Genomic DNA, 12,457 nt, shown 5'->3' with positions numbered 1-12,457 from the left:
GCTCACGATCATTAAGGACCTCCATGATGGTGAGTGGGCCCAGGTAAAACTACGTGGCCGGGAGTCGGAGCCATTCGCTGTACACCTTGGGGTGCGACAAGGATGTCCTCTGGCTCCCACATTATTTAACATCTATTTGGACCACGTAGTTCGTGAGGCCTGCAATAGCTGTACCTGAGGAATTTCCATCTGGTACAGATATAATGGGAGGCTGATCGATGCCCGGGTGCGGTCAAGGGATGGCTCCCTATTGCTCAACCATGTTATGTATGCCGATGATCTACTAATTGCTGCTCACTCAGAGGAGGAGTTGGAGGCGCTGCTGCTGAACCTGGAGCACTAAGAGGTGGGGACTTACCATCAGCCCCACCAAAACTAAGCACCTGCCTGAGTATTTTATACCATCGGACACTCCACCCCCACAACTCCCAATTGGTGATAGGGCAGTTGTGGAGAGAGTGGAGAGTTTCCCATACCTGGGCAGTGTGCTCATGACCGGCTCCGGTTTGACAGCAGAGGTCTCACTCTGAATCAGTCGAGTGGCATTATCTTTTCATCGGTTGCGTAACGCTGTGTGGAAGCTACCTGGTCTGTCGCACCGCACGAAGCTTCAGGTCTTCTCGGCCACAGTCATTCCCTCCCTTCTGTACGCTTGCGAAACGTGGACCCCCCCTAATGGAACATCTTCGCCAGTTAGAAACATTTAGGCTGGCCTGCCTACGATCCATTCTGGGTTTAACCAGGCTGGATTGTGTGAGGAGCTCACATATTCTTGAAAGATCTGGACAAAGTCCCATCGGGAGCTCCTCCGGCAGGCAAGGCTGCGTTGGCTGGGTCACGTAGCCCGCATGCCCAGCCACCGCATGCCTAAACAGCTTTTGTTCGGCCGGATAGAGGGGCCAAATGGGTGCGGCACGGGCTAGAGAAGAGATGGAGTTATGTGGTACAGGAGGATGTGGAGCTGAGTGGACTTGCCAATGACTGGTACCAGCGTTGTCAAGATCGGCTTCTGTGGAGGAGGCTTGTGAAGGACGCTGCTGTCGCCCTCCAACAACGGAGGGTGGAGGAGCGACGCTCACAACAACGAGCGGAGCGCCGGGTGGCTAAAGCACAACCGGTTGGCACAGTAGGGGGCACAGGTGGTGCATCAGCCAGTCATCTCAGTCAGTCGACCCGTGGCACCTGGGTCTGCCCCGTGACCTGCCAGCGGGCGTTCGACACTTCACGTGGCCTCAACGTGCACATAGCCAGGCACAAGCGTCTTGGTGATGTCACCGCCACTTAGGGGTGAATAGCGGTTGTTGTTATGTGTGTGTTGTAGGTGATGTGTGTGTGTGTAGTGTAGGTGGTGTGTGTGTAGTGTAAGTGGTGTGTGTAGGTGATGTGTGTGTGTGTGTGGTGGTGTAGGTGGTGTGTGTGGTGGTGTAGGAGGGGTGTGTGTGGGGTGTAGGTGGTGTGTGTGTAGTGTAGGTGGTGTGTGTGTGTGTGAGGGGAGCGGTAGTGTAGTGGTTAGCGCTACACTGCGCTATGAACCCCGCTCACGGCCAACACCAGTGACGATTAGCTGAACCGGTCCTCGAGCCTCCCCTAGGTCGACTTAGCCTCAAATGAGCACCTGGTGCGGTGTGTAAACATCGTGACTGGGGAGACAAAGGCGGTCGGGCGTGGTGCTGGCCACCCACCCCCTCGTGTGCTCCTCTGGCCTTCGTAGGTGCTCGCTAACAGCACTTGGCCGAACAGTCTGTTCAGGCTATACAGGGGGATCTTTGTGGTGTGTGTGTGTGTTGCACTACAACAGCAGAGTATTTATACTGGAGAAATCCGATGAGCTGTAAAGTTCTTTTTTTGTTTAACATATCCTGTAAGAGGCGGGTAAGAACGTTTCATACACCAACAGCAAACAATAAAAAAAACCTCACGACAGTTTGTACAAAGTATAAAGGCAAACAAATCGTCCAAAAATATACTCCGAGTTCGACTCCCGCTCACGGCCAACACCAGTGACGATTATTTGAACAGGTCCTGAGCATCCCCTAGGTCAACTCGGCCTCAAATGAGCAGCTAGTGCGATAGTGTTAAACATCGCCACTAGGGAGACAAAGGCTGCCCGGCGTGGTGTTGACCACCTACTCCTTCGTGTACCGTGCCAGCCTTCATAGGTGCTCGCTAACAGCATTTGCCCCACCAGTCTATTACAGGCTATATGAGAGAACTTTTTCTTCATGTCAACGTTCTTAAGCCCTCTTTTAGATAACGACCTCGATGTTTTACTCAATAATTGAACATATTTTGTTGTATTTGTTTGTTGTTTTAATTTATGTTTCTGGGTGTTTGTTCTGCATATTTATTTGCAGGTTTGTGTAATGGTTTTCGGCTGCGTTTAAAAATTTCGGAATTGCATTTTTAGGTGTTTTTTGCATTTAGTGTTCCGTATTTTTAGCTGTTTGTGTTATTGTAATGTTTAATCTGGGTCTTTTATGTTTTTTTTTGATCATTGGATGATAGGCTCCTCTCGGTTTTTCAAATGATTCACAATTACAGTACACGCAGTGTAATTTTTTAAATTTAAATTCAATCTCTAGACTTCTCAACTACATTTTTCTGTATGCCAAGTACTTATATAATACATGTGTTGCTTAAATGTAAGCTGCACGTGTTTTTTTTATTCTTAATTGTTGACTAATGAATTGTGTTCTGTGCAAATCTTGCGCATGGCAGCAATAAGTTCAGAAGCTAAAATGCAAGTGTCGAGGTCTCGTGAGGGCTTCAGCTATTTCTCCTATGGCACCCGTCGAGTACAGCATGCACAATCTTATTTCGTTTATTTTCTGCTTACTTTTCGTAATGAAAAATAATGACGTTTTATAACCATTGTCAGCGCTATCCTTTTTTCATGGGGGGTTTGCTCTGTAGGTCAAAGTTATTGGTTTTTTTTCCATCTTTAAAGTGTGCTTTTAACTGTGCTTTCTCAACTATTTTAACAAGTGTTAACTCCCATTAATACCGTACAGTACTGTTTTTTTATTTCACTATGTTATCTTCTTCATGTCACTATATATACTTCTTTTATTTCTTCCTTAATTTCGCTATTATTGTTAATTCACATTTAAAAATAACAAATACTTTCAATTATACCGCTCGATACAGCTGAAAATGGAAAGCTATTTTTAAGTTATTAGTGATATAACGGAAATAATAATTTCAACTTTGTAATGTGCTGCACGGTATTTGCTCACTCTCGTAGAGAGAGAGAATGACTCAAAGAGGAACGAGGAGGAACCACAGACAAGGAGAAGGCAGCCAGGCAGTTGGCTGGTGCCAACCATTGGCCAAGATATGCGGCCTTCTATATACAGTACAGTATTCCATCCCTATTCTTAGGTTTTTTCGGTAAAGTCACGTAGGTACAAATTTTTTTATTAATAAAGGTAAAATAAAACAAAATAAAAAATCACGACGTTTCGGAAGCAACACAAGCCTCCGTCTTCAGGTGGAACCATCACAGCCACGACAGCTGTATCAAGTAAATGACGGTTCCACCTGAAGACGGAGGCTTGTGTTGCTTCCGAAACGTCGTGATTTTTTATTTGTTTTATTTTACTTTTATTAATTAAAAAAAAAATGTTACCTACGTGACTTTACCGAAAAAACCTAAGAATATGAATCCTTGCAGTCACGAAAGCTTCAAATCTATTCCATCCCTCTTCACAAACTTACTATCCGCGATTTTGGCTCCCCACGAATCGCATTATGGACCTCTACACGACTGCAATGAGAGAGATACAGTGTTGAGAGAGATCAAATGTTGAGAGAGATAGAGTGATGTGAGAGGATGTGATGCGAGAGAATATGAGGTGAGAAAGTGATGAGATAATTTTCAGATATTTAAACGCATATGTATGAACGTATTCCTCACAAATAATGAGGGAATACTGCATTGAGGTGTTACATCTGGGAGGAAACTGGGGGACTCAGAGAAACCCTCGTGTGCGAGGGGAGAAACACTTTATATCCCATACAGACCGAACAGGTGGAGTCCACATTTGTTGTACCGCCTTCGCCTGGCAAGCCAGGGTGTGACACCTCCATGGCCACGGGAAGGGAGATTCACAATATTTGTGTAATCCACCAACCCTCGCCTCAACACCACTGGGTTATAGGTGTGTACCACCACTGCCCGGCTACAAAAATACATCTTTATTTCAATGCATTATCGTTTACTCCTAGAGGTTGCATTTTAAATATCTCAATTGTGTGAAACGAACTCTCAAGCATGGTCCAACATTGTAGGAGCACAAATAAAATGTGACCAGTGCAATGTATTTGAATGTTGTGCGTAGGTTTGCTTTAGGTGCACGTGTGCTGTGCATGAAGTAAACTTGCAGAAAATATTGCACCATCATGAGCAGTCATTCTCAATCAACTGCTGGACAAAGGCATCCTGCTGATGCAGATGAGTAGATTCCTGTGCACCGACAATCATTTCAATCTCATAATTATCCTACTTCTAATCACGACGTCTCATATTTGGTTATTTCATCATCGGCCTTCCCCTTACGCGTCAATACGACACTGCATTTGTCAATTGATTGATATCTCCTCAATCAACATCAAATGGAAGTCCACGTGTGTTGTTTGTTTTTGTTACAACATATATCTCCAAATGATGTTCTTATATCTGTATGTGTCCTTTGAGGTATCCCAGGCTTGCTTGTGACTTGTAAAACTTTGTGGATTTGCAACATTTGCATTGTGAGTGAGCACGTTTATAACCATCACTTGATGGAGACACATTAAATTGACTTCATCTTCACAGGCACAAAAGTAATAAATAACTCGGTCCTCCAATAACAAATCAACTTGTTGACCACAGTGTGTGCAGTTTCACGTAAATAATAATTGTGGCACTGCATCATGTTATCTAGCAAAACAATGTGCAGCATTTGTAAATTCATTCTGTGGTAGGAAGCAATTTGTAAAATAGGAAAATGCTCGTCTGCCCAGTTTGTAAGCCAACAAGGCTCTGGCTAGATGGCAGAAACCCATCTAAGCATGCATCATGGGGACAGAGGTAAAAAAAATGGTAAGCACATGATTCAAATTCCCATTACATGATTATTCTCCCACTAACACAGCTACATTCCCAAATGTGCTCATCCTGCATTGTCCTGGCGTTACTGAGCAAAGCGCTAACGATTCCTTATACCACACATTCTATTTCATGTAACATGAATACTGTACAGTATTAATACTCTACAAAGACGATCTTTTTCATGATATTTGAACCTCGAAATTTGAATGTGGGTTTTTATCTCTATGATTTTACTGTATGTTCAAGAGTCATTTATGCACCTCTGATTAGCATGGTTGGCTACGTATGGTGGGAAATAAGTTCTACATACATACATGGATACAGTATCTTTAGGAATGCTGTCATATGTGTTTGGCATGATGTCTGAATCCTGAATAAGCTCCCAGTGCATGGAACAAAACGTCAGACTTCGTGTACAAGGACGTGCAGTACAACTAGAAAACGCATCGGGGGAACTGTACAGCACAACCGCAAAAACGTGTGCAGGCAATTAAATGGCGCTTGCGAACAGTGGGTGGGAGCTCACCTGGACATGGCGATGGGAGAAAAATACTTCTGATCGGTGGTGCGAGCCATCCTTCCTCACACCAACAGCATCGGTAGCTGTGGGCAGTGCGACGGTGGTGGAAGTGGTGGTGGTGGCGGCGGCAGCGGTGGCAGCATCAGGCCAAGGGGGGATGCGCTGCAGGGCATCTATCCAGCTCGTTGCACCTGGAGCAATATGGTTGTGTGGATTCATGGGATGTGGTTGAGAAACCAATCGCCCGACCAACTCTACACGTTCAGTTTATTTCATGCTCAGAGTGACAAGTTAATACGTGGATTCATTGTGGAATTTGTATACAATTACATATACAGTATGTACGAATGTGAAAGCTTAGCGCTCTCTGCACGGCAAGTGCTAGCGAGGTAAGGGTGGCTGTGCTATGGGTGATGGCACTGCCGTGTCCCAGTGTGCTGTGTTTAATAGCTGTTTGCTAACACTACTTGAAAAGGTGCAACATTTTATGGGCTGCAGGCCATGTGATAACTATAGGCTGGTGGGCTGCAGCTTGCTGCTACGAGTGTTCATACTCCCAACCGCCTCACTTGTGTTCAACCTGTATGTGTGTTAAATGCCATACATTGCATTTAACACACATACTTTTCGAAATGTGGTTTCAAGTTTGAATGTGGTGTTCTGGCTTGAATAGGTATGGGGTGGTACTTATCTCCTGTTGAAAGCTTTGAACTTTTGTGAAATTTCCACATTCCTTTGGCAGAGGCAAGTTTATCCATAGGACCTCCCACCACATAGTGCTTGATTAATAAACTCCAGAGGGATGATGTGCCAAGTACATTTCCAACAGGGAATTGAAATCATAACGTTCCAGTTGCTTGAACTGCTGTGCCACTTAGCTATACTATTGTACACACGTATTTTTAAATTTTCATTCTCTGCAGTGTATAACACACTTTAGTTCAAACAGGGCATGTTGCCATTGAAGCGCAATTTTTGGGAAATATATATGACTGCTGGTTTGTATATCCGCAATCAATGCTCTTTGGGAATGGAAAATACAAGTAGTCCTAGATGCTCAGATGTCATTGCTGCCACATCAAATTAATTGGCATCCTAGACCCTATTCATTTTACTCTTGTACCTGCACCTGGGCAAAAAAAAAACACGGGGATGTACACACTTGGAATTACAGCGAGATACATAAAGAGAAACACATGGATTGGAGGACAAAATAAGTTCCGGACATTGTATTGACTTAAGAAAAGGCAGTATACGTTGCGAGGAGGGATGATGGCTGGTGGTCGAGACTAATGATGGTGTGGCAGACAAAGGAGTGAACATGCTCAATTTGTTTGCAGGAACTAGAGGGTTTGATACATCTTGAGACCATAACAGATGGTGACAGATTGTTGGAGACCTTCATCCAGTAGTGGATTGATCTTGGCTGATGATGACCTGCACCCTGGAAATATACAGACTCCAGCTACTCACTATATAAAAATGATCCTGTTTAAATGTTTTCATTAGAAATTGAAGCCATTGTCACTTTTATGTTATTTATATATGCAGTCTATACATTCAAAGAGTATTTGAAACGTTGACACGTATGGGTCACATTCGACCATGCTCAATTATAGCCATGCCAATCAAACCACAAGATAATCTGTGGTCCCTTGATTTTAGCTATGAGTAGCAGGGAGCAGGAGGGCAATACTGTGAGATGGGTCCAGTGGTTAAGGTTGCCCATTTTAGCCGGAGCTGTGTGGGGCTGAGCTCCGAAACATATTTCCCCCCTGCAGAGGTCTAGAGAGTTGGGGAGCCCAGAAAACTAGTCCATGAGAAAGCAAACCCTGGGTGTGTTCCATCAAAAGGTGACCCATGTCGGAGGAATGATGCGAGGAGAGGGCTTCTGGCTGGGGCTTTCCAGTGTGGTCTCTTGGCCACTCTGCCACCGGCTCACACCAGTTTAAATGCATTGTTTCTCTCTCCTGCCAAGGGCAAAACTGCCTTATAGGGTGTATTATGTGGGTTCCTGTGCATGTCAGCAAAGGCCCTCCCATGAGGCGTGCCAAAATGAAGAAACAGAAAAAAACCCACATTGGGAGAGGAAACTGTGGCTGACTGTACAGCGGATCAGGCGCTCAGCCATACTTGAGAACGTTTGTGCTTATCGGCGGTGCAAAAAAGTCACAGTAGCATTGCACAACAGTTCCATGGTATGCAGAACCATAATATATTTTTGTATTTAGAACATTTAATTTATTTTTCAAAACATTCCATTGTGTTTCCTTAGCTTGTGCTGACAACATTGACGGCATGGGCTAGAGTTTCATTGCATCTTTTTTTTTAGTACTTGGAAGAAGAAAAAGAAGCACCCATAGTTGCATAAGCGAGCACGTGTATGAACACACACGCCTGAAACTTCAGTGGCACTCTTAACTCAAGTATGCCGCCGCCATGTTTTAACGCTTCTTCCAAATCATTCCGTCGCGAGAATGGGAAAGGGGCAAACTTTTTAGTTTTACAACCAGTAACTTTGTGGAATTTTGGAGTGACCGGTAAAGCAGACTTCCTCAGTCCTGCCTAGAAAAAAACCGTAATGGTCAAACGAATCGCGCCCACTCTTTAGTGGTGGTGGGGGGGGGGGTCATCTTACCTTGGCAGTGTAGCCCCGCCATGCACCTCTGGCCGACCCCTCCCTGCGTTGCTGCTTCTGTTGCTGCTGCTGCCGCCGCTGAAGTATCAGCGTGTTGGTGCCTGTGGGTGTGGCCCCAGTGAGAGGCTAACCTGTCGGCAAGGAGGGAGTTGAGACCACACACAGCAAGGCGAGGGGAGGAGGGCTTCAGCTGTCTTGTCACATTTAGCTTGTCTCCGAGGGCAGATTTTTGTTTGCTACGTTTTTTGTTCGGGGGTCTGTCGATTTGCTGCGAGTTCGTTTGGCTCTTTTGACACCTCGCCTGCCCAAACGACCGACCGCCACTACTGTTTGGGGGCAGAGGGGTTGGATTTAAACCCCAACTGAAAGCCAGGCAGGCGCTTGAAAGAACGCAGCTTCCTGGAAGGGGATGTTAAGCCGGAAAAAGGGTTCTACTGGCAGATTTGTTTCGGTCTCCAGTTGGCTGATTTTTGAGCACCGGATTTTGCTCCGACAATTTTTTTTAATGCAAATGAAATTTGGAGGAACTTGATAATGTGCAACTCAGTTTGGGTGCACATTACATTACATGGCAATTTGTTAGAGCAAAAAATAGAAATAATCAGTTGCATAATCACATTACCTAAACAAAATGTAGTATTGTATTAGCTTTACCATTACAGTAGTTTAGAAGCATTACAAGTACGTTTGACGTATACATTACGCATATGCGCAGTCGAGCGTAAATAATCCCATGTTCAGCTTCATGATGGTGAAATACCTTATTCAGTCTGTAGGGAATACATTTTAATGTATGGCAGTTATAAGCTGTGAACATGACATTTTCATACATTTCCACTTGCAGTATAAAAACACATTTTTTTTTTACCCACAGTCATACACACATTAAGCACATATCGTGAAAAAGCACCTTCTCTCAATCGCTTGGTAGTTTTGTCTCGCGAGGCTATAAATGCGTTGCACACGTGCAACTATGTATGCCGAGCCTGTTTCCTCTTGCCCCGGCAAAAAAGTTCCAGCACGACCTTTTTTGATGTTGCTGAAGCATTCCTCAGCCATTACAGTTGCTTGCATCACTACCCACAATTCCTCTTCTTTGCCGGCCCCAGCCGATTGGCTTGCCACATTGCCTTGAGTTGGGCTCCATGCCAGGGGCAGCCCCATCCATAAAAACCTTGTGTGAATGTGAGTGCAATTCTCATTTGGGGTGTGTACCACGTGCAGGGCTTTGCCGGAGAATTGTGCAGACGCCGGGGACTTTCCAGTATTTGTGGGATACTGGAGAAGAAAAAATGAAAGTGAAATTCATAAGGTAAGAGCCGGCGAAATGTTATGAATCTTGCATGTATTTTGGCTCACGTTTGACAACAGTTCGCCGTAATTTAGGAAAAAGTGAAATTGATCATTGTGTGGGGTTTTTACACATGGATTATGGCAATTTTGAGAGAAGTCTTTTAATAGTTTTCTTCAATAGTGTTTCTAAAAAATACATGTTTTAATGATAACTAAACCACGTTTTTTTTATCCCCATAAATGCTTCATAGTAATTGGGGCATTATTTTTGAGGAACGAGAGTCTTGTTGAGATATGGTTGAAGCTGCAGTGTGCAATGAAAATGTGAATGTGTATCAGCTTACAAAGCAAAAGTCCCAATAGATATAGCTCGACTGGTCTAATGGCAATCTTCCTACTTGTGAAATACAAGTGCAAGTCCCCAACAGGCTCAACTCAGCCCATCATCCCTAAAGGGGTGAATAAATTGATCACTGCCTGGTTGACATAGCATAATTTGCTAGGAAGATAATGATGGTTGTTCTATAGATAAATATGTATATTTTTATACTTTTGTCCCATTAGTTCGGGTTGATAGTTTTTGTCCTTTATCTCCAAGCAGTCTTGTCCTGGACAACGTCAAATCTTCCACCAAACTTCTTCATGTCGTTCAGCATTATGAATCACTTTTTTTCTGGGTCTTCTTCCTGGTCTTTGTCTTGTAGCCACTGGGGAGCGCTAGAAATTGGGCAAACTCAAATAATCTTCCAAATAATAAGTATCAGGTATAATTTTAAAGGTAATTATCTACGGTTTTAGAAAACATAGCTTATTTATGTAATAATTTGCTAGTTTCATACGGACAGAACTAATTGCACCATCACCATCCAAACGTAGGTGAAGAAGTCTGGCCATCTGAGTGCATCTGACACTGGTAATGTAAGACAATGTCTCGCTTGCCAACAAACATTTTTTCTCCCTGACATACTCTGCCCATGTGTAAAGCACTTTATGATCATCCTATTGACTACCGACATGTATTTGAAATGCTTAAGTGTACGTCTGAAATTATGGAACTGTCCCACTCGATATTGTACTACTTGGGCGACATATCCTGCATCTTGTCTTCTCACATGACCCAGCCAACTTTGTCGATACTCGCCCATCATGGCTCCTACTGAGGGCTTATTTTCTCACTGAATATTTTCCATGTCACTGATCGGCTGGAAAAGGCACATGCCTCATAACCATTGCCATAGCAAGAGGTATATTGGATGCGGTGTGCCCGGTGTGGTCATATTTTCTGGATCGACAACTCAGACAGACCCAGACTAAATGAAGGCCTGCTCCTTCTGTTTTGTTGCAAAGCCGACCAGCTCTCATGCAACCCAGTGTCAATATTAACTTTTCAGCGGTGTCAAATAGCTCTCTCCTCCTCACTTGGCAACATTCTAATCCAAAAGTAGTTTATCGCCTAATCATAGTCTTAACATCGATGGATAGATGAGTCTCTGCCAAAAGAACTTGGAATGTCCAAGAATGGTTTCAGACTTTCAATGCTTTGAGCACCGTCCGGTGCCCGTGTGAGTATTACGTGTGCACAAATAAAACTCCGCTTTAATGTTTTTTTTCCCCACAGTTTTCCATATTACTGTACCGAAAGGCATTTTTGGCTTGGAGTGAAACTAAATGCCAACGAATGTCATATTTTGTGACTGGTGTCTTGGAATGCCTGTACTTGTTGTGGAATCTGCGCGCGTTGGCCATGAGCTCTTTGCGGTTGTGTGTCCCGAAGGCTGGTGAGGCGGAGGGCGAGGCGCCGGCAATCATTGCAGAGGCATTGCCGCGGGGCCACCATTTTGCCAAACCTGCTCACAGGGGTGGTGAAGACCAAAGGAAAAAAGTGAACATTTAATAAACTTAAAAATAGATCTTCTCCCCATTAAGGAGAGTGCATACTGCGATGGCCTAAATGTGTATGTGTATGCATGTCATAACTGTTAGAGCGGAAGTGCAGTTGTTAGTACACTGCGCTACAAACACACTGATCCGAGTTCCATTCCTGACCATGGCTAACATCAGTGGTGAATATAACACATTGGCTTTCACGACCAATATCATCCATAATATAGGTATTTTGGGTTAGATTGTGTAAAATAAATGTGTCGCTAAACCCGCCACCACCTGTCGCCTGATGAAGCTAGTTGTAATTACTGGCAAAACGTCGTATTCGCATTGTAAATGTTGTAGAATTGCTCTCCAACACGCCGGTGTGTTGTACTAGTCACGAATTGGCATGTTCTATTTACTTGACAAACTTTACAAATTGTCTGTATTAGGTGGTCGCGGGTTTAATAACACATTGTGACTGGTGTCTTGGAATGCGATCTAACCCAAAAAAAATCTATATTTTCAGTGGTGAATCTCTGCACTGGTCTTGGGCCCCCCTAAGTGACTAGGCCTAAAATATTGAGATGTGTAAACATCAGCACTTTGGAAATAAAGGTACCTGGGTGTGTTGTTGCCCACACCATCCCATCATGCACCATGGTGACCGCACCACCCCTTTTTACGCCGTACCGACCTTAATAGGTGCTCACTAACAGCACTCTCCCCAACAGAGTATGTAAGCTATGTAGGAGAAGCTTTTTTTGTCCTCTTATGAAATCCTCTTGTATGATGCGTACACAAGTGCATTTGTGTTTGCTAGCCTAGTGTAATGATTAGTTGAATTGTGAAAGTGCATGAACAGTGTTATTTTCTGTGATTGAATTAAGCATTTGTGGTGATAAAGGTGGTCACTGCATACTTGCATGATTTCTTTCTGTGAATAGGTTATCACGCATTCCACTTGCATAACAATCGTGCACTATGAAGATCTTTGCCTGAAATGTCACCGATTATAAATATTTACGACTGTTGTGTTTATTAATGT

The 12,457-nt window shown here is 43.9% G+C and overlaps 1 protein-coding gene across 3 annotated transcripts in view; it reads right to left on the bottom strand.

The window, feature by feature from the left end:
- Positions 1–12,457, bottom strand: part of C4H5orf24 (chromosome 4 C5orf24 homolog) — a 30,200-nt gene that overhangs the window by 10,749 nt on the left and 6,994 nt on the right. For 2 of the 3 annotated variants that reach the window (XM_078855458.1, XM_078855459.1), the window contains exons 2-5: positions 11,261–11,390; positions 9,161–9,528; positions 8,251–8,381; positions 5,619–5,803 (exon numbers count right to left, since the gene is read on the bottom strand). In XM_078855458.1, coding sequence (XP_078711584.1) covers positions 5,619–5,803; positions 8,251–8,381; positions 9,161–9,528; positions 11,261–11,380 — 804 coding nt within the window. In that variant the 5' untranslated portion in view covers positions 11,381–11,390. The remainder of the gene's footprint in view (positions 1–5,618; positions 5,804–8,250; positions 8,382–9,160; positions 9,529–11,260; positions 11,391–12,457) is intronic. The other variant, XM_078855460.1, reaches the window with a different exon arrangement.

The sequence above is a fragment of the Lampetra fluviatilis genome, chromosome 4, assembly GCF_964198595.1.
Source record: "Lampetra fluviatilis chromosome 4, kcLamFluv1.1, whole genome shotgun sequence".
In the NCBI taxonomy this organism is placed as follows: Eukaryota; Metazoa; Chordata; class Hyperoartia; order Petromyzontiformes; family Petromyzontidae; genus Lampetra; species Lampetra fluviatilis.
The sequence above is the reverse complement of the archived record's forward strand: the minus strand, read 5'-3'. Positions and strand labels throughout refer to the sequence as shown.